Source organism: Scyliorhinus torazame, chromosome 9 (assembly GCF_047496885.1).
Source record: "Scyliorhinus torazame isolate Kashiwa2021f chromosome 9, sScyTor2.1, whole genome shotgun sequence".
Lineage (NCBI taxonomy): Eukaryota > Metazoa > Chordata > Chondrichthyes > Carcharhiniformes > Scyliorhinidae > Scyliorhinus > Scyliorhinus torazame.
Genome location: NC_092715.1, coordinates 40,016,001 through 40,042,473, shown reverse-complemented (window position 1 = coordinate 40,042,473; position 26,473 = coordinate 40,016,001). Strand labels below are relative to the sequence as shown.

Here is a 26,473-nt window from a genome sequence, read left to right as displayed (position 1 = left end):
AATATTGGAATTGTATAAGACAGTGGTGAGGCCACAACTGGAGTATTGTGTGCAGTTCTGGTCACCGCATTACAGGAAGGACGTAATTGCTCTGGAGAGAGTGCAGAGGAAGTCTAGAAGAATATTGCCAGGGCTAGAAAAGTGTAGCTACGAGGAGAGATTAGATAGGTTGGGGTTATTTTCCTTGGAACAAAGAAGGCCGAGAGGTGACTTAAATGAGGTGTACAAATTATGAGGGTAAGAGATAGACTGGACAGGATAAAATTGTTTCACTTGGTGGAGAATTCTAGAACCAGGGGACATAGATTCAAGTTAAGAGGTAGAAGATGCAGAGGGGATATGAGAAAGAACTTTTTTACGCAGAGGGTACTTGGTGTCTGGAATTCGCTGCCAGAGTTGGTGGTGGAGGCAGAGACACTAAACTATTTTTAAAAGTACCTGGACCTGCACCTTAAGTTCTCTAAGCTATAAAGCTACGGACCGGGTGCAGGAAGGTGCAATTAGAAAAGGCACCTGGGTGTTCTCGGGCTGGCATGGGAAAGACGGGCCGAATGGCCTCCTTCTGTGCTGTAACTTTTCTACCATTAGAACTCCCTATCTGACATCATAGTGAAAACATCTTCACCACACACTTCAACAATTCAAGAGGACTCACCACTACCTTCTCAGGTGCAACTAAGAATGGGTAGTAACTGCCAATGACAGCAGACTGAAAATGGAAAATTATACGCAGTGGCTAGTTATAACACTGTGCTGTGCTACCGTCGGGCAGCACGGTAGCACAGTTGCTTCACAGCTCCAGAGTCCCAGGTTCGATTCCCGGCTTGGGTCACTGTCTGTGCGGAGTCTGCCCGTTCTCCCCGTGTCTGCGTGGGTTTCCTCCAGGTGCTCCGGTTTCCTCCCACAGTCCAAAGTGTGCAGGTTAGGTGGATTGGCCATGCTAAATTGCCCTTAGTGTCCAAAAAGGTTAGGTGGGGTTCCTGGGATAGGGTGGAGGCGTGGACTTAAGTAGGGTGCTCTTTCCAAGGGCCGGTGCAGACTCAATGGGCTGAATGGCCTCCTTCTGCACTGTAAATTCTATGATCTATGAACCTGTTCACCCCATTGGTGTAGGTAATAGTGCAACCCTTAACAATAAATGAATAGTAAGAAGAAAATGATTGAACTCAGGAGGGAGGAGAAAAAGGAAAGAAAGGCAATTGATAAATTGGACTGGTTGGTTGGACTGTCCTTATGTGATGCCACAATCAATTGAGATTTACAACATTTGGACAGGTCACAAAATATTGTCACAAGAAATCTGGATAAATGTTACATAAAAGATGGTACACAATACAAAGAAATTGGGAATAACCAAAAATGACCAGAAGACAAAACAAGAGCAGTCAAATTGACAAAGTAGTGGTGAATGAGAAATATGAATGAAAATTACAGGATTTTGAACTGTTAATTGGAACTGGGAAGATAACTATATATTGAAGGACTGCTCTATATTTCTTAGATTAAAAGTGAAAATAAGTTTCTACAAATATTCAAGTCGGCCAAGTTCACAATGTTGTGTGGTCTGATCTAAAATTGATCTAAATTACAATTTCAAAATGGGAATCAAGTTTACATTGCCTTGTCTTAGCTCAGCTTTCCAGATGTGTGTCCATCGTACAAGGTACTTTAATATATTTTGGACATAATGTATGTAGTACCTAATGTTAACCTGACAGGGATCTTCCTTCTGACAGTCCGAGCAGAAATACGTCATTCGCTTATTCTCACCAAGGCGGCAGACCGTGACTGTGCCATTGCACCGTCCACATGAGGAACGCTTGTATACTTTTAAATGCTTATACAAGGCTGAGCCCGTCTTACGACACTAAAATTTAAGAAGAAAAATAATTAAATCATAACACAGTATAGTTTGGACTGATGATGAAAAACCAAATCTCCTTCCAGTGGTTAATATAAGATCACATATTGAACCAATTACAAGCAGATATCCGGTATTTTTCTCAAAAGAGGAGGCGGTAGTGTGGTGGTATTGTCACTGGACTAGTAAATCAGAGACCCAGAGCAATGCTCTGGGGACCCGGTTTTGAATCCCGCCACGACAGATGGTGGAATTTGAATTGAATTTAAAAATCTCAAATTTTAAAAAGTCTAATGATGACCATGAAACTATTGTCGATTGTCATAAAAACTCATCTGGTTCACTAATGTCCTTTAGGGAAGGAAATCTGCCATCCTTACCTGGTTTGGCCTACATGTGACTCCAGACCCACAGCAATGACCTCTCAAGGGCAATTGGGGAAGGGCAATAAATGCGGAGACAGCCTGCGACGCCCACGTCCCATGAACGAATAAAAAAAACAGTAGGCCATAATCTGAATTTTAATACATACCACGTATAAATGTTTTCACCTTTTTCTCACACTTGATTCCAATGTAAACAACTGATGACAGCATTGCCATGACCACCACCCCTACAATATGATGTTACCACACCAGTCTCCCAAATTACAGAGGAGAAACGGGTGCAGAAATCGGCAGGTCTCTGCCATTTTGAAATGACTAATTAACAAGCTATTAAGCTTATCAACAACCCAATAACAATGTTTCATTTCCCGCTACATTTTTCAGGCATAAATCATGAAGAAGTTTGGGGGTAATTTACAATAGCTATAAGAAGATGGCACAAGGGTGGATGAAAAGGCCCGTCACCGGAACTGCTGGAAGGTGTCATCAATGCCAACTGGGTGCGGAGCCCCATCCCACCTCCAACTTTTCTCCTCTAATTGGCCGGTCCTTCCAGCCGGATGGCCACTAAATGATCATTCGATGATTGATTGAATGAACTTGAGATGGCAGGGGCAGGCATGTGAAAACCATTAATTTTCTGTTCTTCCTCGCTTATCCCCTCCAATAAATATAAAATCCATCCCACGGGGGTGACAAGAATTAGCCATGGTGACAGCTCCAGCCGCCGATACAGCCGGAGAATTGCCGGGTCTGTGACCGCGCATGTGCACGGCGGCAGCCTGTAGCGGCTGCGCCGTGCAACATGGCGCCGGCTGCGCGCGGACTCGGCCTGCCAAATAGTGTCCTCCCTTTGGCCAGGCTCGCCACCCCTGGACCACCCAACACCAGTGCCCCCAGCCCCTGCCAACTCCCCCGGATCGGCTCTCCCCCGATTGTGGCGGCGCTGGACCGAGTTCCCGAAAAAAAATAGCATGAGAAACCCACACCATCGGGAACTCGACCGGTCGGGGCGGAGCAACGGGTGGGGGTGGGGGGGCCTCTGGCAACATTCGGGGGTCGTGTGGCGTACTCCTAGAGTACGCTGCTTTGGAAGGGGCGGAGCATCGCAAAAGTGGCAGAGCCCCCGATTTCGTCGCAAACGGGGATTTTCTGGCCGATCATCGAACGCGATTTCGATGTCGGCGACAGGAGAATCCCGCCCATTGTCTTGGGGTCTTTTTACATTGGCCTAAGGGAACAGATGGGGAACAAAAACAAAGTGCTGAAAAAATTCAGCAGCTCTGGAAGCATCTATAGAGAGTGAAACATAGTTAATGTTCTGAGTCAAATACAACTCCTTCAGAACTGAAGGGAGGTAGAAATGGGATGGATTTTATGCTGTTGAAAGGAGAGAGGAATAACAAAGAAGGAGTGTAGAGGGCAGGAGAGATTAAAAGACCAAGTTTCATAGAACTAAAGGAAAAAAGAGTGGCAATGGTTGGACATTGGGAGAGTAGGATGTTGGAATCAAAATTGATTTCAAGTCAAAGCAGCAAGCAGTACTCGTACAGTCATCGACTTGCTGAGGAAAAAAAAAAGAGGGCCTAAGTAAGACTAGACAGATGAAATGAAAAAAATGAAAATCGCTTATTGTCACAAGTAGGCTTCAAATGAAGTTATTGTGAAAAGCCCCTCGTCGCCACATTCCGGCGCCTGTTCGGGGAGGCTCGATGGGGTCTTGATGTAATGCCTCACCTGAAAGCCTGCAATGCAGATGTAATTTATTAATGCACTGGAATGTCAAATTTCTGAAGTTGGACTTAAACCACAAAACCTTTGGCTCAGAGATGAGAGTCGTGATTTATTTATTCAATTTGAGAATATCCAATTCTTTTTTTCCCCCCCAATTAAAGGGCAATTTAGCAGGCCAATTTACCTACCCTGCACATAGACATAGATCTTTTTGGGTTGTGGGAGTGCAGCCCTCACAGACACGGGGAAAATGCGCATAATCCACACGGACAGTGATCCAGAGCCGGGATCAAACCCGGGTCCTCAGCGCCGTGAGGCAGCAGTGCTAGCCACTGTGCCATCCAAGAGGTGTGATTTAACCGCAAAAATGTCTATGTTTGGGCGTGTTTGGCTTGGTGTTTCTCAGCAGCTCCTGTGCCAAGAAACACCCTGCTATTCAACGGCACTGTACCATTTTGTTTTAGCCTTGAGTAGTTTCTCTCTGCCAAGGCCGGACTTAAGAGTCATTTCCAGCGGGCGAGCCCAGCAGGAAAGGCTCCTCGCAGATCATGGGTGCCCGATGTCTCGCTGCCCCGATCTCCCCCTCCCTGTTCTCGAGCGCCCTTCCGCCCCAACCTTAGGGAGGTCCCTGGGAACATCTTACTTGTAAAGCTTCCCCCCACACCCCCCCCCCCGCCCCCCATTCGGGGCAGTGCTAAGGTGCCCGGGTGCCACCCTGTCCATGCGGGGGTCTCCAAAGGCCTGGAAACCCCCAGGTGCCATTATGACTTGTGTATATTTGTGCAAAGTAGTACTAAACGTCACTCTGGCAACATCCCGCAGGCGCAGCTGTTAGGTCCCAGTTACCGGGAGAATCCAGAGGACGCATATTTAATTGAGCCTAGTGACTCATTTAAATATGCTGATCTGGATCACGCGCAGTGAGGGTGAGATCAAGATCAGGATGCCTCGCAAGACTCCGTTAAATCTTGCGAGACATTTTGAGCGTCGCAAATCTTGCGAGTTTTCTCGTGAGATTCAACCGCCTTGTCTCACATTAAGACTGGCACAACAAGACCGCTAAATCACTCCAGTGACTGCTATTATCAACTACAGCTGACAATTATAACAGGGGAAGGGATCTGAATGTACGATGGAACATAGGTGGCAGTTTTTATATGTGTTGTAATCTGAGAAAGGAGTTTGAAAATCTAGCAAGGAGGACACCAGAGTAACCCGAGTCTGAGACAATGGCATGGATTGATCTTCAGTAGTATTGAAAGTTCAATTAGAGCAGAGATGATAAACATGTAGGCTTGGTGATGGCCAAATATGGTATTTCACTTGTGTTGTGACTCCGGGTCAACTGGGGCTGGAATTGACCGTGCACTGGCCCAGGGTGTCGTAACACATGCCAGTGCTCTCCTCAAAATCATTCAATTGGATTAATCGAGCACCTACCTTTCTTAAATCCATGCTGATTCTTTATCATCTCATATTTATCCAAGGGTTTAACCATTCTGCTCCTAATGATACATTTCCCACAACTTACGTTAAACTGACAGGTCTGTAGCTTCCATGTTTCTCCCTCTCTCTAAACACTGGATTGACATTTGCAACTTTTTAACACAAATGCATAATTCTTGAAAGATTATAGCTAGTGCATTTGTGATTGCCTCACTCATTTCTTTTAATTCCCTGCTCTTTTATACTTTTCCTCTTTACTGTGAAACGGAATATGAAATATTATTAATTTGATAATTCTGTCAATTTCTTATTTCCCTTGTAGTCTCACTTGAACCTAAAGGAAAACGGATCTTGCATTTATACAGTGCCTTTCACAACCTCAGGCCAGCACAACGGGGATTTTTGAAGCATAGGTGCTCTGCCAATGTAGGAAATGCCACAGCCAATCTGCGCATAGCTTTTTGTGTTGCTTTTTATAACACTCCCAATGTGTTAGATTTGTACTATTTTGTACAATTGTGTTAACATTTCTCTTTACCTGGAAACTATTTTAAAAAAATTAATGTGTGTTGATCATAGTTTCTAAGTGAATTTCGTGCATCTTACAGGCATGAAAGAATATTTTTTATTGTGCAAATACTTCTTAGAATACTGACCAAATTTTGACTGCCATTTTACTCATTAATAGGTACACCCTGTTTAATGTAATTCATTTATTTCCTGATGTTTGCCTTCCTTAAATTTAAAACCCTGATTGGAGATTCTACCTGCTCCCACTCAAAATTAATAACAAGTTCATATTTTGTTACTAGAAGGTCCCCTTACCATCAGATTGTTAAGTAGTTGTGGTTCTTAACTCATTATTAAATCTAGTACGAGACATTCCACAGGGAATTTAGGTATCTGAGCTGGAAGAAAATAAAGATCAGCTTTGGAATCGCCAAGCCTCAAAAAAAATAACAAATCTTGGAAATTAAGCAGAATGACTAATGATCCCTATTTATATTATAATTTGTCCATAAAAACAATTTAACAGTTGTTTGACAAGATCTAAACACCAAGATTATTTTAAAGTTTCAACAATTTTTGACTAAACCATTCATGTGTTGTGCAAGACTCAATGATGCTGAATTCTGATCCAAGTGGTTTGGCAAAGATATGTGGAAAAGTAAAGATGTGAACCATCACATTTGGTGAAATTCTCCACCTCGTGATGCCGCAAATGCGAACTATGGTTGGGCGGAGAATCAGGCATCCAGCTAAAATAGAGGTCCACGCCTGGCACTGATATGGGAGTCATTCTCCAGGCCCTTTAGCACTAACTCCAGCCCCAGCGGATAGAAAGCCTGCTGAACCGGGAATTGCTCGGACATTGCACGGGCAGTGTGCTGGTCCAATTGCATATCCTGATTAGCTTATCGAATAGTACCCCATAACGAGAACATAAATTATACACAATTCAGTCCCAGCGGCAAAACTTAGTCTCTCAAACGGAGAAATTCGCCCATTGTATCTGCTTCATTGATACCACAAGACATGCCTGAACTTTCGGCTTGAATAGTATTTAAAATAAACTATACAAGACATTGCTCAGGTGGAAGTGAAAGTTTTTCCAACTTCAACTAGAGGGAGCAACTGAGTTAGACAATGTAACAATTGAGTTGATTTTTGCAAAGAATAGAGGTAGATTCTTACTTTATAGAACAGAATTGTGAAGTCACGTGTCACTTTTACAAGGTGGTGGATTTGTTCAGCTGATAACCTCCAAATCTATGGGAAAGAACATAATAAAAATCTTTATTGTCATAAGTAGGCATACTTTAAAACACTGCAATGAAGTTCCTCTTTGGGTACACAGAGAGAATTCAGAATGTCCAAATTACCTAACACGCCTTTCGGGACTTGTGGGAGGAAACCGGAGCATCCGGAGGAAACCCACGCAGAAACAGGGAGAACGTGCAGACTCCGCACAGACAGTGACCCAAGCCAGGAATCGAACCTGGGACCCTGGAGCTGTGAAGCAACAGTACTACTCACTGTGCTACCGTGTTATCTCAGATACTGATTTAGTTTATAAATCAGTGACAATTCAAGTTTGATTTTAAACTAACTGACTTCACATTAACAGCCTTTTGAAAATCTGGAAATACACTCTACTGCCCAGCTTAACCGGCACAGTGGTCAGAGGCTACCTCTAGAAAAAAGGTGATAGAAGTCAGGTACAAAAATGAATTAGTCAATTGTCACTCCTTCAGAGATTTACATTATTTTGCATCTGAGTTTATTAAAAAAACAATATTTAGTAATCGTGACTTTTAAAAGGTACTGATCAAACTGGTTTGTGGCTCAGGTAAATCTACACAATAGGCAATATTTAATGGAGGCGACAGGGGTCCTGTCTGCAGGCTGGAGATCCGGCAAAGAGCCTCAAGCCTCTTTAAAGGAAGGGCCCGCTGTATCAAGCGCCACTTTGGCATTTAACTGTATAGAAGTGGGCCTCTCCCAGGATCAATGACCCTGGAGGTGTAATTCCTGCCCACCGAGAGCTGCCGGTGCCACCTGGCTACTACACCCACCCAAGACCTAGCATTGTTGCTGAATCCCCGGCCAAAGGCGAGTGATGGTGAGGGGGGTGATGAGAAGAAGCACAGGGTGGGGTCTGTGGAAGAGGATGGGGCTGAGGGGTGTTTGTTGACAGCAAGAGCAGGGGTGGGTCTCACCCCCCACCCCCATTTCTAATGCTGGGTCCCTTGTTCACACACCAAGTGCCTTTGACCAAAGGACCTTCCTGCCCCCATTAACCCTAGCCCTCCCCCCCCTCCCCCAATTCACCTCTCATGTCCTCACCACCTAACGTGGATCCCGCAAGCAACTTAAACGGGTTTGCTCTTCATGCTCTGCTTTGGGACATTTACGATGTTAAAAGTATTATATGAATACAAGTTGTTGTTAGCTATAGAACAATAACCTAGTCTATTGCAATCAACTTGAACTCAAAAGGAAAAGATCATGCTGGCAATGTCCTTGACCTCTTTGAGAGTTTAAAAATATAGAACGTCATTTGCTTCACAATCTCTTTAATCTTAATTTCTGTGACAGCAGCGTTGTAAATCTATCCAGAATTCAGTCAAGATTGACTAAAATAATAAACTTTAAAATCAGCTAATTGGGTTATAAACAGGTCTACACAAGAATGTTAGCTTGTATTTAAAATTAAACATGTTTATGCATGGAGAACTTGACAAGTGGTTAAGCAAACATTGAAGAGTTTAACAAATGGCATGAGAATGCCACTCATTTATAAATTGCATTTGAGGCATAGATTTAACAAAATAATTGAAAGACAAATGGAACTGGCTCATTTTCTTCTGAATTGTAATAAATACATAACTAGTGTTGTAACATTCATCATCTGACCGGATTTTGAAGTGTTGACTAATTCCTCACCAAAGCTTTGATGCCCTTGGGGCTTATGTAGTGAAGAACTGAGATGGAAAATTAAGATCTGGGTCAGCGGTTATGAAATGGTGGCACTATCACATGCAACAGATGTCGTGCTAAAATGGGAGGATTTTAGGCCGGGAGAAAGTTGCAGAGATAAGAAGAGGCACAGGCACCAAGAGGTTTGAAAACAAGGGTAAAATTTCAAAATGTAAATATTGTTGGACCTGGAGCCAATCAAGGTCAGTGAGCACAGGGGTGATTGGTGAACTGGACATTGTGTGAGTTGGGATATGGGATGAAATTGAGTTTAAGGAGGGTGAAAGTGGGAGGCGAACTAGGAATGCTTTGGGGTTCTTGGCCTATGACTGGACAGCTAAGAATGGAATCAGATTCAGGCATACCACCCCGATTGATGACAAGAGAACGTCATTGAAGGACAGGGCATTGTCAACTAAACCAAAAGCTGCAGACTGTACAAAATGGATGAGGAGGATAGTTTACCATGCTCAGTCGCACTGGATCATTGTCTAGTAATCATGGCTAAAAGCACATGTATGGAGCTCTGCTGGAATGTAGTTTAAGGCCAGCTTACTTCAGCAAGCTACTGGAAGATTGCTTGACAAATGCTCAACAGGACTCAATAGCCAATATTTACAGGGAGGTAGCAAACGGGCCTTTGCGGGGCGAAATCCATAAATCTTGGAAACACAAGATCTTGCCGAATTTATGAGCAGGGGGTCCTGCTCCTCAAGTGTTGTCAAAAAGCTTGGTCTATTTGTTCTGGCCTCTCTTTAAGTGCTGGGTTTCCCTAGCTTTGGGAGACCTAGAGAGCCAAAATCAAATGACTCTCAAAACTTGAGGATCGGAGCCTCATTAACAGATGAAACTGGGGCACCCCAAACCTGCCGCGTAACAACAGAAGTACGTGAGGTTTACATACTTTCTGATTTGTTTTTCCCCTGTCTCAGTGGGTGATAAGATTACTTGAATGTGTTTAGGAGAGAAAATAAAATACAAATAGATGTTTGAGAGGAGAATATTACCAACTCTGCGTTTAAAAGACTTTTCAAATGAAGTCACTACTTAATTTAATTTTTCGTGGCCTAAAACATGCACATTAGTTTTGAATAGACTCTGCTACATGAGGCATTTACCTTTACTGCAGGATGGAAGCTACTATCAAATATTGATTCATTTTTGATGATATTTCCCACTCCAGGAAGCACAGTCTGGTCCAAGAGCACATCACAGATCATACGTGCACCATGTTTCTTCAATTCATTCTCAGCTCGTGAGCAATTAAAATTAACTGAACAAACATCCAGCTCTTCCATTAATTTTACTTTCTGCTCACAATCCGATGTGCTCCTGATAAATAATAGAGAATATTAATGTTAAATTTCCTTCAATGTAGAACATAGTCAGGTATTTATTGCACCAGATTTTCTACACAAGTCTTCAATCTCAGCTAGTTTTCAATTCCTTCAAACCTAATGCTTCTTTTCCCTTCCAATTCCACTTTCCCACCCGCTCCACCTCTCTGTGGATTCACTCAGAAACCAAAAACATGTTTACCTCAGCCTCTGGAATGCAGAATTTCAAAGATTCACACTTCTGAGTGAAGAAATCTTTCCTTATCTCAGTCTCAAATGATCGGCCCATTATCCTCAGAACATGCCCTTCGCAGTCAAAGTGAATAACCTCACTTTCCCACATTTTACTCCATCGGTCACCTTGTTTCCCACTCACTTAACCTGTATTTCTTTGCTGCCTCTTTGTTTCCTTCTTGCAGCTTTGCATTCGCACTTAGTTTTGCATCATCAGCAAACTTAAGATACATTACTCTCAGTCTGCCTTTTCTGATCACCTTTCTGCAATTTTTCTTTCGATATCTATCTTTCAAGTTATCTTGCCATTCCAATCTGACATTTTTCATACTACCCCACTCTGCCCATCATGTCTGCCATTTTCATTTGTGCGAAAATGAAGTTCCAACATCTCGGAGGAGGTGTAAAACAGTCCAGGTGTCAGTGTCAATCATTACAATAGTTACCCAGAAGTTAGAAGAGGTTTTAACTCTTCTAACTTTTTCTGGGTGACTATTTGTGTAGCGCAGCTGGAACTATCCAAAGTTTGCAATTTAAATTGCACTTTTGGATGGTTCCAAGCACAGAGAAAATTTGTACTTCTGGGCAATTGCCTTGCAAGGCCTTACCTGGGAAGCTCAGAGAGGGATTCCGAGCGTATCTCTGGGTGCCTCTCAAATCCGATACTGGGGAGCTTGGAAGTTAGAGCCCACGATGTAATGGTGAATCTATATAAATTCTTATTCAGGCCGCAGTTAAACAACTTCTATAGAGCTACCGGCTCTACATTATAGACTATTGAGGAAATGGAGAGGGCACAATATAGATTCACTAGGGTACTGGTAGGTATGAAGGAATTAATTTATGGGTTACTCGGTAATTTGACAAGCGTTTAAAATTATGCAGGGATGGACAAAGTAGATAGAAACAGACAATTCAACTAACTGAAGGGCCAAAACAAAGGAACATTTCTTACTAAATGGAATTTAAAAGAAATAACAAATAACAAAGAACAAAGAAATGTACAGCACAGGAACAGGCCCTTCGGCCCTCCAAGCCCGTGCCGACCATACTGCCCGACTAAACTACAATCTTCTACACTTCCTGGGTCCGTATCCTTCTATTCCCATCCTATTCATATATTTGTCAAGATGCCCCTTAAATGTCCCTATCGTCCCTGCTTCCACCACCTCCTCCGGTAGTGAGTTCCAGGCACCCACTACCCTCTGCGTAAAAAACTTGCCTCGTACATCTACTCTAAACTTTGCCCCTCTCACCTTAAACCTATGCCCCCTAGTAATTGACCCCTCTACCCTGGGGAAAAGCCTCTGACTATCCACTCTGTCTATGCCCCTCATAATTTTGTATACCTCTATCAGGTCACCCCTCAACCTCCTTCGTTCCAGTGAGAACAAACCGAGTTTATTCAATCGCTCCTCATAGCTTATGCCCTCCATACCAGGCAACATTCTGGTAAATCTCTTCTGCACCCTCTCTAAAGCCTCCACATCCTTCTGGTAGTGTGGCGACCAGAATTGAACACTATACTCCAAGTGTGGCCTAACTAAGGTTCTATACAGCTGCAACATGACTTGCCAATTCTTATACTCAATGCCCCGGCCAATGAAGGCAAGCATGCCGTATGCCTTCTTGACTACCTTCTCCACCTGTGTAGCCCCTTTCAGTGATCTGTGGACCTGTACTCCTAGATCTCTTTGACTTTCAATACTCTTGAGGGTTCTACCATTCACTGTATATTCCCTACCTGCATTAGCCCTTCCAAAATGCATTACCTCACATTTGTCCAGGTTAAACTCCATCTGCCATCTCTCCGCCCAAGTCTCCAGACAATCTAAATCCTGCTGTATCCTCAGACAGTCCTCATCGCTATCCGCAATTCCACCAACCTTTGTGTCGTCTGCAAACTTACTAATCAGACCAGTTACATTTTCCTCCAAATCATTTATATATACTACAAAGAGCAAAGGTCCCAGCACTGATCCCTGTGGAACACCACTGGTCACAGCCCTCCAATTAGAAAAGCATCCCTCCATTGCTACCCTCTGCCTTCTATGGCCTAGCCAGTTCTGTATCCACCTTGCCAGTTCACCCCTGATCCCGTGTGACTTCACCTTTTGCAAAATAGAGCAGAAAACAGACCAAAACATCTTTCTAAAATAGTTATGATATGTGGAATGCACACATTTAAGAATAGGACAAAGAGGTAATTGCAAGAAAGCAGAATGGGAACAGAGTGGGCATATGGGAACACGGCACATAGAGGAAAAACTCATGTTAAAAAAGACCCGATTCCATGTTGTAACTTCTACTTAATCTGTTGTGACTGAACACTGTTCGCTCGATTGTTAGTAATAGTGCTGTAAATTGTTGCATAACTATTAAGAAGCCAGATGTATATTTGTATAATTGACTTGTTGAATCATGTTTAGACCCGGACATAGGAAATAAATATGGAGAACTTAAAACACATACTGATGGACATGTGAAATGCAATCTGGAGTCAAATCATTTTGAAAACAAATTTGTAATTTATTTCCATCAGAGATTAAGGTAACACAGAAATTGATGAAAAGAAAAACACAAAATTTAACCAGAAAATTAAGTTCATAGACATTTACCTGACATCCATTGTGGAGTCAAAGAAACAAATCAAATCATTGGTCAGCTGGATTTCCAGAACTGCTAGAGCTCCATCCTTTTGCTTTCTCTCAGATGAATTGATCCACATTGAACCATGCATTCCAAAATGCACCCTGGAATGGCATATAAATTAGATACTTAACAGTTATTCCAAATGATGAGTGCACCAGAACTTTCCTTGAACAGGTCTGCAGATGATCTCGCAAAGGTTCAAGTCTTTGGGCACAATTCTCCAAAAACAAAAAAAAAATCTGGATAGAATCATAGATTCCTACAGTGCAGGAGGCCATTCGGCCCATCAAGTCTACACCGACCCTCTGAAAGAGTACTCTACCTAGGCCCATTACCTTGCAACCCCATAACTCAATCTAACCATTGGAAACTAAGGGACAATTTAGCATGGCCAATCCACCTAACCTGCACATCTTTGGACTGTGGGAGGAAAGCGGAGCACCCTGAGGAAACCCACGCAGACACGGGGAGAACGTGCAGACTCCACACAGACAGTGACCCAAGCGGGAATCGAACATGGGACCCTGGCACGGTGAAGCACTGTGCTACCATGCTGCCCTATCTCGCCGGCTAGGGGTGGACGAATCTCAAAGTGAGATCTCCCTGCCGCAAATCCTGTTATGGTCCCTCTCGCGAGAGTCTCCAGCTATAATGGGATTTGCGCCTGTGCAAGAGCAGCTGGAGAATCACCTCCAAAGTTGAATCACAAACTTACATTCTACATTTTTCACAGTGGGGAGAGTGGACATTAAGCAGGAACTAAAGGAATTATATGTGCACACATGTGAAGAGCAAAGATGCAGACTATTTTTGCTTCCTAAAGGGGTGCTCATTTTGGTCTTTTAATTTGGATTCCAAGCGCTCAGTGTCATTGAGCTGCCTTAGATGGGAGGTTCCTGGAAGATAAAAACAGTTAAACTTTGAACACATTCTTGAAACATCATACTGAAAGCGGTCTTTGTTACTGAATAACTGATTCTTGCTGAACAAGCACAAATAGAGACAGGTTTTAAAAAAATAATAAAAATAAAAACACAGAACCAAAACTATTGCAGGTTCGCAAAACTCTAGCCACCAACTGAAACAGTTCAATGATGCTGGTCAGATCTTGCTGTTTATTTCCCAAGACGTGTTTTGGAATGACCCACGGTTTTTGTACATTATTATTTATTCTTTCACTGGATGCCACTGGCTAGTCCTGCATTTGTTGATCACCCCTAATTGTCCTTGAGAAGATGCTGTCAACTCATTGAAAGACCAACGACGCCTATACATCTTGGGACTTCACAATTTTGGCGTCGGGCTACGGAGCATCCCGCCCCATGTGTCTGTTACTTTGTGTGAAAATGAGCTGATATAGCTTTGTATTGGTACCAATATGGAATGGTGATGTTTCCTTGTCGTTTAATGGTTAGTGCGATATGTTATTTTTAAAATAATCTTTATTGTCACAAGTAGGCTTACATTAACACTGCAATGAAGTTACTGCGAAAAGTCCCCAGTCGCCACGTTCGGTGCCTGGTCGGGTACACAGTGGGAGAATTAAGTCGTTGATTTAAATTTTTTTTACTGTTGCTTGTTTAATAAACAAAATATTCTCAACTCTCAAATGCCTCCTTGAAGGCACACGTGCCATGTCTCAGAGGATGATTACTGCATTGCATTTCAAGCAACCTTTGATGCCTGAACATTGTGTCTGAACTCTAGGAGTGTCAGCACCATAGAGGCAGTGGCAAACAACACTAAAGAGCAGGGCTTCAGCATTGCAGTGGAAGCAACCGATTGTCGGTCTATCTTTTTCTCCAATTCCTTACAGATACCAAAGTGATTGCTAGTGTCGGTCCCGCACCAGCTGTTCTCATGTTGCTGGTGGGAGCCCAGACGGCCAGACGCTGGAGGAGGCAGCAGCAACGACACAGACTGGAGGAGGCATCCTATCAGATTGAGGAGGAACTCAGAGGGAGAGGCCAGTGACAGTCCAAGGCGTATAGACGTCGTTGGTCTTTCAATGAGTTGACGGACAGCATGTGCTGCAGAAGACTCAGTCTCAGGAGAGAGACTTTGCACCCCGTGGAGGAAGGGGGGCACCCTCTCCCGGTGCCGTGAAGGTCACTGAAGTCCTCAAGTTTTATGCCACTGGTTCATTCCATGACTCGAGTGGGACCTGTGGGACATTTCATAATCTATAGCCCACAGGTGCATCTGGGAAGAAAAGGGCATCAGACTTTATCACCTTTGAGCTGGACCAAGCCCACCACAATGCCAAGGCTGCAGGATTTTCTCTCATCGCCGCGATACCCAGGTCTAGGGGGTCAATCAATGGGACACAAGTCTCCCTGCGCGCATCGGAGCATCAGGGAGTGTCCTTTATTAATAGGAAGGCGTTCCACTCATTGAATGTTCAGATTGTGTGCAATCACCTCCTCCGTATCATGCAAGTGTGTGCCTGCTACCCAGGGAGCATCATTACAGCTTCATCTTGGGGCACTCAGAGATTCACGGTGTCTTCGAGGACCATTCCAGGATGACAGGTTGGCTTTTGGAGGACAAGGGATATCCATTGAGGTCTTGGCTGATGACGCCGGTGTGGAGGCCTGAGACCAATACAGTGACCCATTATAACGAGACCCATGTTGACGTCCATGCTGTCATTGAGCGGTGCATCGGACTGCTGAAAAGGCGGTTCCGATGCCTGGACTGCTCTGGTGGTGCCCTGTAGTAAACTCCCCAGAGGGTCTCCCGCTTTGTGGTGGCCTTCTGTGCCCTGCACAACCTGGCACTGCAGTGGGGCAACATGCTGCAGAAGGAGGGACATGTGGCCTCGTCTGAGGAAGACCAGGAGCGGCTGTAGCATGAGCCTGGGGAGGAACTGGAGAATGGAGAACAGGCGTCGACCAGGGTCCGACTTGCCCGGACGACCAGGGAGATCCTCATTCTCAACAGATTTGCATCGGATGAGGCGGTGTCCGTCAGCTCAACCGCCCCCCTCTACAATTTCCCTATCCCCTCCAATTCCCTTCCTCCCCCAATCAACTCGCATTTCCCAGGAGAGTGACGATAACTCGCTGCGAGGAAAGCTCCAGTGCTCCTCAATTTCTGCAAAAGTCTGACTCCTGCCTTTCTGCTGACAGTGCACTCACACCCATCCTCTGAAAAGAGTCTGCATGGGGACATTTGATCTTGGACCACTTTGCACGGCTGGTAGGGGGAGTGAAGGACAACAGTGGTTAGGGGTGAAGGTGGAGCCAATGTAAAGATTAATGTGACAGAGGTGTCACATGTATCAGGTGTAACATGTTTTAATAGTGAACATTTGACATTACCATTCCTCCTAGCTAGATAGTGACCCTTAGTGTGGGTTTCAGTGCCATGGATTGTTGGCACCATCTCCTGCACCTGAAGCCTTTGGGACTCCTCCAATCAGCTATGGGATAACTTTGCCCAGAAGCTCGACATCTGACTGGGAACCAGCTGAGTCCTGGGTTCCAGTAGACCTCCTACTGCTGTCTCCCTCGGATGTTCCTGTCTCCACCTGATGTGCATCAGCTACTGTGTGGTGATCCATTAGATTATGCCCCAGAAGCATGTTCACTAATGTCACTCTGCGCTGGAGGAAGGTGGGGGTGATAGCTGTGACGCTTCAATGGTGGTCTCCTCGGAGCTCTCCTCCGAGGTGGTCTCTTGGGTGGTGGTGAGGGGAGGGGGGTTACGACGATTGTGGTTAGCCCAGCTTTATCAGAATGGAGATTCTGCAAGACAATGGACCATATTGCCTGACATGAACTCGAGACAGGTCATTGAGGTGAAGGGCAGTGGATCCTCACCTCTGTGGCGCAGCCCAACCTTGCTGTTGGTGACTGGTCTCTCCTTGGTCAACCCTCCCTCGATCTCCAGGGTCCTTTCCTCATAGGGAATGAGGACACAGATCTCTGGCAATTCCACCCTACCCCCCACCCAGTCATGGCCCTTTCCAACTTATAATGGGCTATCTTCTCCTGTGGTCACAGTAAGAAGTCTTATAACACCAGGTTTGTTTCAAATCACTAGCTTTCAGAGCACTGCTCCTTCCTCAGGTGAATGGAGAAGTAGATTCCAGAAACATTTATATGGACAAAGTCAAAGATGCAAGACAATACTTTGAATGCGAGCATTTGCAGGTAATTAAGTCTTTACAGAGCCAGAGTTCTCCTGTGAGAACAAAGAGAGGGTATTTTGAGCCGCACGCTTGATGGGTCGGGTCGTCTGTAGGTGGCATGGATGGGCACTGCACCTGGGCATGAAGGGGTTGTGCTGCTGGAGGAAGACAAAAGGTGGTGGTTGATGGGAAATGTTCACACTGGAGTCTAGTTACTAGTGGTGTACCACAAGGATCTGTTTTGGGGCCACTGCTTTTTTTATAAATGACCTGGAGGAGGGTGTAGAAGGATGGGTGAGTAAATTTGCAGATGACACTAAAGTCGGTGGAGTTGTGGACGGATGTTACAAGTTACAGAGGGACATAGATAAGCTGCAGCGCTGGGCTGAGAGGTGGCAAATGGAGTTCAATGCAGAAAAGTGTGAGGTGATTCATTTTGGAAGAAATAACAGGAAGACAGAGTACTGGGCTAATGGTAATTCTTGGCAGTGTGGATGAGCAGAGAGATCTCGGTGTCCATGTACATAGATCCCTGAACGTTGCCACCCAGGTTGAGAGAGTTGTTAAGAAGGCGTACGGTGTGTTAGCTTTTATTGGTAGAGGGATTGAGTTTCGGAGCCATGAGGTCATGTTGCAGCTGTACAAAATTCTGGTGCGGCCGCATTTGGAGTATTGCGTGCAATTCTGGTCGCTGCATTATAGGAAGGATGTGGAAGCATTGGAAAGGGTGCAGAGGAGATTTACCAGAATGTTGCCTGGTATGGAGGGAAGATCTTATGAGGGAAGGCTGAGGGTCTTGAGGCTATTTTCGTTAGAGAGAAGAAGGTTAAGAGGTGACTTAATTGAGGCATACAAGATGATCAGAGGATTGGATAGGGTGGACAGTGAGAGCCTTCTTCCTCAGATGGTGATGTCTAGCACAAGGGGACATAGCTTTAAATTGAGGGGAGATAGATATAGGACAGATGTCAGAGGTAAGTTCTTTACTCAGAGAGTAGTAAGGGCGTGGAATGCCCTGCTTGCAACAGTAGTGGACTCGCTAACTCTAAGGGCATTCAAATGGTCATTGGATAGACATATGGACGATAAGGGAATAGTGTTGATGGGCTTTAGAGTGGTTTCACAGGTCGGCGCAACATCGAGGGCCGAAGGGCCTGTACTGCGCTGTAATGTTCCACGTTCTAAGCGCGAAGATCGGATGTGGAGACGGTGCGATGTGTCAGCCAGTTTGGGGGGGGGGGGGGGGGGGGGGTGGAGACAGGTGGAACTTATGACAGGAGTTGTGGTAATTTACCCTTGCAGCTTGGTGGACGCCATTGATCTTCTTCCAACATTGGACGGCAGACCTCCTGGTCATGCTGCCCACACTGACAGGCATTGCTACAGCCTCCCAGGCAGAATTGCTGCTGATCCTCAGGATGCCCCGCCTGTCATTCACAGCGTTGAGAAACCTGGCCATGTCAGCATCCCCAAAGCGAGGGGCAGGTCTGCGCGCTGCCATGTTTTGTGTTGACTGGGAGTAAGTGGTGAGGGAAGAGTTTAAAAGCAGCTACTCCTTATCAGAGAAAAGCCGAGGCGTGAATCAGACGGCGAGACAGGCACTAATAGTGCAGAGCTCACCTTTGGCACTAAGTGCCATTGAATGATCTCGCCAATGCAGCCATCGAGGAACACTCTGCTAGACACGCCTCAAATGACGCTTCGCTACAGACGCTGCCAGACCTGCTGAGCTCATACAGCATTTTCTGTTTTTATTTCAGATTTCCAGCATCCGCAGTATTTTGCTTTTATTTCTGAATTCTTTGGTTAGCATCACCTGTGAAGTCAAACTCTACCTCTTCCCTTAGTGTATACTAGACTTTGGCACGGAACTATAAGTGTTCCAGACTTAGTTCCGGGTCTATTCCAAGTTTAGACTATATTACTGTTACTCTATTCTAAAAAGGAATTCATTTCATGAAGCATTCGGGAGACATTTTGGAAGTGTAAATGCAAATTACTGCACAATATGCAAACTTAACGATATATATTCCGACAATTATTTCAATTTTCTTTGTAGATTCAGAGAGAAGCACAGATAGAGATGTGATTGCTAATTCAGAGAACTTGCGAGTGCAAATAGGAAGAAATAATTGAATTCCAACACTGCTTTCATGATCTCTAGTAATCCAGGAGTAGTTTGACCAGGGTTCAGCATAAGTTTAACATCCGCTACTCTGCTATCCCTCTATTAATGAAGCGTTTTGGAAACCCGATGATACTGGGCGGGATTCTTGTCGGCCGACTCTGGAATCGGGAAACGCGATTGGACAGAGAATCGGTTCAGACGCTAAAATCGTGGCGAGCACCGATTTGACACCAAATCACAATTCTCCGTCACCTCGACAGTGGCTTCAATGCTTTCCAGAATGCACGTACAGGGAATGGCTTTGGCATATCATTTGTGGGCCCAACCCGGTATTCTACAGGGCCTCCGTGATTCTCCGCCTCAAATGGGGAGCACGGTAGCACAGTGGTTAGCACAGTTGCTTCACAGCTCCAGGGTCCCAGGTTCGATTCACAGCTTGGGGCACTGTCTGCAGAGTCTGCACGCTCTCCCCATGTCTGCGTGGATTCCCCCCGAATGCTCCGGTTTCCTCCCACAGTCCAAAGATGTGCAGGTTAGGTGAACTGGCCATGCTAAATTGCCCTTGTGTCCAAAAACATGTTAGCTGTGGTTACTGGGATAGGGTGGATGTGTGGGCTTATGTAGGGTGCTCTTTCCAAGAGCCGGTGCAGACTCGATGGGCCAAATCGGCACTGTAAATTCTATGAAATGGGCTGAATTCCCCGGCGGTGAGGTTCACTTGTGCTTTTACAAATCGTGAAACAGGCATAGTGGCTACTGAGGGAGAGAGGGGGTACAGAAAATGTTCAACATTGCCATAGTTTTCTGACAGTTGTGCCACTGACCGGGGGTGGGGTGCTGTGGTGTCGGGGTGGACGGACACTGAATACCATTGCCTCAGCCTTGGTGTCTGCCCGCTGTGAACCTAGGGGTACGGGTCGTTTGGGTCTCCCCCCCCCCCCCAGGCCACACCCCTAGGTGCCCTCTCGTCCCAGCCGACCCATCAGTCGTATGGGCACACTCCAGCGCAACCAATGCCATCTTGTTCCCTCCACTCGTGGCTTTTTCATGAATATGTAATAGTGTTTCTGCTAACTCTTCCTTAACTTAATATTCAGGGAAGCAATTTAACCAAACCAAGGATTTTATTCTCTCCAAGTTTGGTTAGTTTATCCCCATTTTCCTTCTTAAATGTCTTTACATCCCTTTTGACCTTTCTTCCATCGCCATGTCCATTACTCTGATAATCTGTTCAAAGGATATATATTGGTCAGGTGCCACCAGGAAGAATTCTAATTTCTTCTTCAAAATAGTGCCATGGAATCTTTTACATCCAACAGAAGCAGACTGTGAACCACTGATTTATCACATATAAAAGGCTGAGAGTGTAGAACTCCTTCAGTACAATACTTGTTCTGAAAATCCAGGAGTAGGACTTGAATATACATCCTTCTGCCTCCAGGCAAGAGTTCTACCACAGTGACCAAAGGATCAAATTCACCTTATTTAATACCTTCTGTACAGAACAGAATAGGCTCATTGACTCAGCGTATTAGAAATTTATTGGAATATTTTACCTTTCTGCACAGAAGAGGCCAAGTTAGAGCTTGCCGTAAAACGTTCACGTCATTTCATTCTAAATATACAATGCAACCCAAACAGTGGAAATACAAAATAGCTTGAGGCTGCAATTTTAGACCATCAAGGTTCAGTGGAACAAGACAGATCTAAAACCATGCAGTATTAAAGACATGCTCTGGAGCTGGCACTGTTTGAGCTACATCTCAGGACTTTAATCAGGCAAATTTAAGTTCTATATTCAATACAAGCCAAAGCACAGGCAGGAAAACATATTCCAGTGACCATTTATCAGCAGCATCATCACGGTATCATTTTTGCAGTTGGCACTGAATTTAAAACACATCGTCAAAGAATGGATTTAGCAATGTTTCTTTCAGTGATTCAAAACATGTTCTAACTAACCTGCACTCGCTGCATGATAAGTAAAACAATGTGTTGCCAGAGACAATCAGCAATACCTTGCACGTACATTTTCATCTATTAAGGATTCCTAATGGCGTAGTAAACAAACATATCAAGCATACTATTCTCTCGATCATAGCAATTTTTAAAATGTCTTGCTCACTCGATAACCCCGAGCACTTTTCATTTATTTTATGAGGCCTGCATATACATACAACCATAGATTCGCTAGTGTCGAGAGAGGCCATTCGGCCCACCTGCTCCGACCCACTGAAAGAGCACCCCACTTAGGCACACTCCTCCTGCCCTATCCCTGTAACCCCACCTAATCTGCACATCTTTGGACACTAAAGGGCAATTTAGCATGGCCAATCCACTTAACCTGCACATCTTCGGACGGTGGGAGGAAACCGGAGCACCCAGAGGAAACCCACGCAGACACGGGGGAGAAAGTGCAAACTCCACAGGCAGCCACCCAAGGTCAGAATTGAACCCAGGGGCCTGGTGCTGTAAGGCAGCAATGCTAACATTGTGCCACCATGCCAGAGGGACAATTGTATTTCTCTTTTTGAAATTCCCAGCTGCTTACGTATGGCTCCTCTAGTCTGGTAGATGAACAGGAGCAACAGCCCAGAGCACAGCCACCAGTGAATAATTGTCCATTACAGTGGGCTGAGTAGAGACAATAAAAATGAAGTCAGCCAAGGAAATGGCTGAATTTTCTACCATGTTATAATTACAGAATGGGGTTGACACAATAAATGCACTCTTTCAACAAGAATGCATTTCATGCAGTCGAAGTAAAAAAAACCTACAAGATATACTACCTTAACGTGGTTAAGCCAAAACAGATGAAAAGTTCCTTGCCCAATGTCTTCACACCAGTGTAAACCTTTCCTTTGAGCTGTTGGATTCCATCCTGATAGGAAACCTGTCCATTTACTTGAGTGATCTGGAGGAAAGCATACAAAAACATCTCCTTTTCGGTTCTGACGAAGGATCATTGACCTGAAACATTAAGTTTTAATCTCTCTTTCCCTCCAAATGCTGCCTAACCTGCTGAGTATTGTATATTTTAGAAGTTAGATGGGGCAGCACGGTTGTACAGCGGTTAGCACTGCGGTCTCTCAACGCTGAGGACCCAGCTTCGATCCCGGCCCCGGGTCACTGCCCGTGTGGAGTTTGCACATTCTCCCAGTGTTTGTGTGTGTCTCACCCCCACAACCCAAAGATGTGCAGGCTAGGGGAATTGGCCGTGCTAAATTGCCCCTCAATTGGAAAAAAATAATTGGGTACTCCAAATTTATTTATTTTTTAAAATATATTATTTTAGAAGTTAGATGCATATTAGTCTTCCAAAATTCTAAATTCATTTATCACGCTTAAAGGGTTTGAATTATCCAATCCTTTGAATGAAGCAGCTTAACTTTGTCCCCGTTTTAAAATCATACATCTATCCAAATTAAAAGCAAAAGTTAGGGGCACAGGAACTGCGGTAAAGCAGTGCTTCAAGTTAAAATCTGCACCGTAACTCCATTTCCCCACTTTGACTCCAGGTCCCCTAGTACCTTTGCCAAACAAATCTAACTATATTAGTTCAGAAATTTTCTATTTACCTGCTCTCAAACGTCTTTTAGGGGAAAGAGTAACAGATTTTTATTAACTTTTGTGAGAGAGCGGTTCAGCAAGGTGGCGCAGTGGTTAGCACTGCTGCCTCACGGCGCCGAGGTCCCAGGTTCGATCCCGGCTCTGGGTCACTGTCCGTGTGGAATTTGCACATTCTCCCAGTGTTTGCATTGGTTTCACCCCCACAACCCAAAGATGTGCAGGGAGGTGGATTGGTCACACTAAATTGCCCCTTAATTGGTTTGGAAAAAATGAATTGGGTACTCTAAATTTTTTTTAAAACTTTTGTGAGAGAGCATTTCCTAATATTAACTCTGAACAGCCCACTTCTAATTTCAAGATTGCTCTCCTTGTTCCTGACTCTCTCTCAGGCTAAGTTTCTCTCTACTTATGCCATCAAATTCTTTAATTGTGAAGTACTGCAGAACTAAACACAATACTCCTGATGGAGACAAAGCAGAGTTTTTATACAACTGGAGCACAAATTCCACCTCTTTGTAATCCTGCTGGTTTGAAATGAAGGCTAACATTAGCCTTTTAATAATAACAATCTTTATTGTCACAAGTAGGGTCACATTAACACTACAATGAAGTTACCCTAGTCGCCACATTTCAGCACCTGTTCAGGTACACAGGGGGAAAATTCAGAATGTCCAATTCACCTAACAAGCACGTCTTTTGGGACTTGTGGCAGGAAACCGGAGCACCCGGAGGAAACCCACGCAGACACGGGGAGAACGTGCAGACAGTGACATAAGCCAGGAGTCGAACCAGGTGCTGTGATGCATCAGTGCGCTACCGTGCCGCGCACAAAATGTACCTCAAATCTCTCTTGGCTTCCAGTTTCTAGCATCTCATTTATTAAACACTGTAACCCATCATTGAGGCCCAACATGAAATGACCACACACTCCAACACATTGAACTCTTGTCAGTTTTGCTGACTCACAATCTTTCAATACATAGATACATACAGTGCAGAAGGAGGCCATTCGGCCCATCGAGTCTGCACTGACCCACTTAAGCCAATATCCCCATAACCCAATAACCCCTCCTAACCTTTTTTGGACAGGGCAATTTAGCATGGCCAATCCACCTAACATGCCCGTCTTTGGACTGTGGGAGGAAACCGGAGCATCTGGAGGAAACCCACGCAAACACAGGGAGAACATGCAGACTCCGCAGACAGTGACCAAGTGGGGAATCGAACCTGGGACCTTGGCGCTGTGAAGCCACAGTGCTAGCCACATGTGCTACCGTGCTGCCCTACCTAGTAGTTTGTAGTTTAGTCTCATTCCTGAAACTGGAGTCAGCTGAGTCACTCTCAGCTGCAGCTGGTTAACTGTGCAACTGGTTTAATCCAGTTTCCAAAGCATTGTATTTGAGGTTTATCAAAGGAGAAGCCACTTAGTGCCTGATTGGCTAAACTAGTGATTTTGGAGTTGGATGAAAACAAAGTTCAAGGGGTAAGGAGCATACTTTTTATTAAAACAGGAAAAAATATATACAAGCCAAACAGTACAAACACTAATTTTGCATTGGAGAAGTAGGGTACCCTCCCCTCAGTACCAACGTACAGGGAGGGGCGGTAAGATACTCTCATTATTAAGAACATAGAAAAGTACAACACAGGAACAGGCCCTTCGGCCCTCCAAGCCTGCGCCGACTGTGCTGCCCATCTGAACTAAAATCTCCTCCACTTCTGGGGTCCGTATCCCTCTATTCCCATCCTATACATGTATTTGTCAGGATGCCTCTTAAACGTCACTATCGTCCCTGATTCCACCATCTCCTCCGGCAGCGAGTTCCAGGCACCCACATACCCTCTGTGTAAAGAAAACCCTGTGTAAAAAAAACTTGCCTCGTACATCTCCTCTATACCTTGCCCCTCGCACCTTAAACCTATGTCCCCTAGTAATTGACCCCTCTATCCTGGGAAAAAGTCTCAGACTATCCACTCTGTCTATGTCCCTCATAATTTTGTAGACCTCGATCAGGTCACCCCTCAACCTCCATCGATCCAGTGAGAACAAACAGAGTTTACTCAACCGCTCCTCATAGCCAATGCTCTCCATACCAGGCAACATCCTGGTAAATCTCTTCTGCACCCTCTCTGAAGCCTCCACATTCTTCTGGTAGTGTGGCGACCAGAATTGAACACTATACTCCAAGTGTGGCCAAACTAAGGTTCTATACAGCTGCAACATGACTTGCCAATTTTTATACTTAATGCCCCGGCCAATGAAGGCAATAATGTCGTATGCCACCTTGACTACCTTCTTCACCTGTGTTGCCCCTTTCAGTGACCTGTAGACCTGTACACCTAGATCTCTCCGACACCAGCGGGCTGTGTCTGTGCGGTCTGCGCACCGGGTCTGTACAATCTGCATATCGTCAACCAAGAGAAAATGCTGGAAAATCTCAGCTGTCCGGCAGCATCTGTAAGGAGAGAAAAGAGCTAAGTTTCAAGTCCAGATGACCCTATGTCAAAGCTGTTGTCAAAGCTTTGACATAGGATCATCTGGACTTGAAACTTAGCTCTTTTCTCTCCTTATAGAATTTACAGTGAAGGAGGCCATTCGGCCCATCGAGTCTGCACCGGCTCCTGGAAAGAGCACCATACCCAAGGTCAACACTTCCACCCTATCCCCATAACCCAGTAACCCCACCCAACACTAAGGGCAATTTTGAACACTAAGGGCAATTTATCATGGCCAATCCACCTAACCCGCACATCTTTGGACTGTGGGAGGAAACCGGAGCACCCGGAGGAAACCCACGCACACACGGGGAGGATGTGCAGACTCCGCACAGACAGTGACCCAAGCCGGAATCGAACCTGGGACCCTGGAGCTGTGAAGCAATTGTGCTATCCACAAGGCTACCGTGCTGCCCCATAGATGCCTACTTAGATTTTGCAGCATTTTCTCTTTCGGTTTCAGATTCCAACATCCGCAGTAATTTGCTTTTATCCTGCATTGCGAGAGACTGCGTCTGTACAATGTGTGCGCTGATGTAATTCTATCTGGACTCACCGTACTCCCTCTCAGTTCCACAACCCGCTGCCTTTCTTTCACTCGGCTCCTGATTCTCTCCCCGTTTATCGTGCAGCCGGGTCCCTCCACCATGGTGACCGCTCAATCAGGGAGACCCGAGGAAAGCCCGCCAAACAAGTCAAACTGGAGGAGCCGGCACCACGCCTGCGCTGGGACAAGCCGCCAAAGCCATTGCAACCGGATGCCGGCTCTGCGCATGCGCTGCGGAAACCGGCCGAAACGTCCAAATCTGCGCATGCGGCTGCGGCTCCGATTCAAAAATAACGGACTCACTCGCGGGGTCGCGCGGGCGTGGGGCCAAATGGGGGGGGGATACGTTCAAACAGCCGGCGCGCGACAGACGCCTCCATAATCAATGTGTTGTGCTTTAGTCACAAAGACTTTTAGGTACACTTCTTTATTTATTTGTTTAACCTTTATTTAGCCAGATAAGTCAA

At 45.1% G+C, this 26,473-nt stretch overlaps 1 protein-coding gene across 5 annotated transcripts in view; it reads right to left on the bottom strand.

The window, feature by feature from the left end:
• Positions 1 to 26,208, bottom strand: part of neil3 (nei-like DNA glycosylase 3) — a 58,766-nt gene extending 32,558 nt beyond the window's left edge. For 2 of the 5 annotated variants that reach the window (XM_072515800.1, XM_072515799.1), the window contains exons 1-6: positions 26,016 to 26,207; positions 22,183 to 22,307; positions 13,097 to 13,231; positions 10,026 to 10,239; positions 7,123 to 7,197; positions 1,701 to 1,867 (exon numbers count right to left, since the gene is read on the bottom strand). In XM_072515800.1, coding sequence (XP_072371901.1) covers positions 1,701 to 1,867; positions 7,123 to 7,197; positions 10,026 to 10,239; positions 13,097 to 13,231; positions 22,183 to 22,307; positions 26,016 to 26,108 — 809 coding nt within the window. In that variant the 5' untranslated portion in view covers positions 26,109 to 26,207. Of the gene's footprint in view, positions 1 to 1,700; positions 1,868 to 7,122; positions 7,198 to 10,025; positions 10,240 to 13,096; positions 13,232 to 22,182; positions 22,308 to 26,015 lie in introns of all 5 variants that reach the window. The other 3 variants (XM_072515802.1, XM_072515798.1, XM_072515801.1) reach the window with 3 other exon arrangements.
• Positions 26,209 to 26,473: the final 265 nt, after the last annotated feature.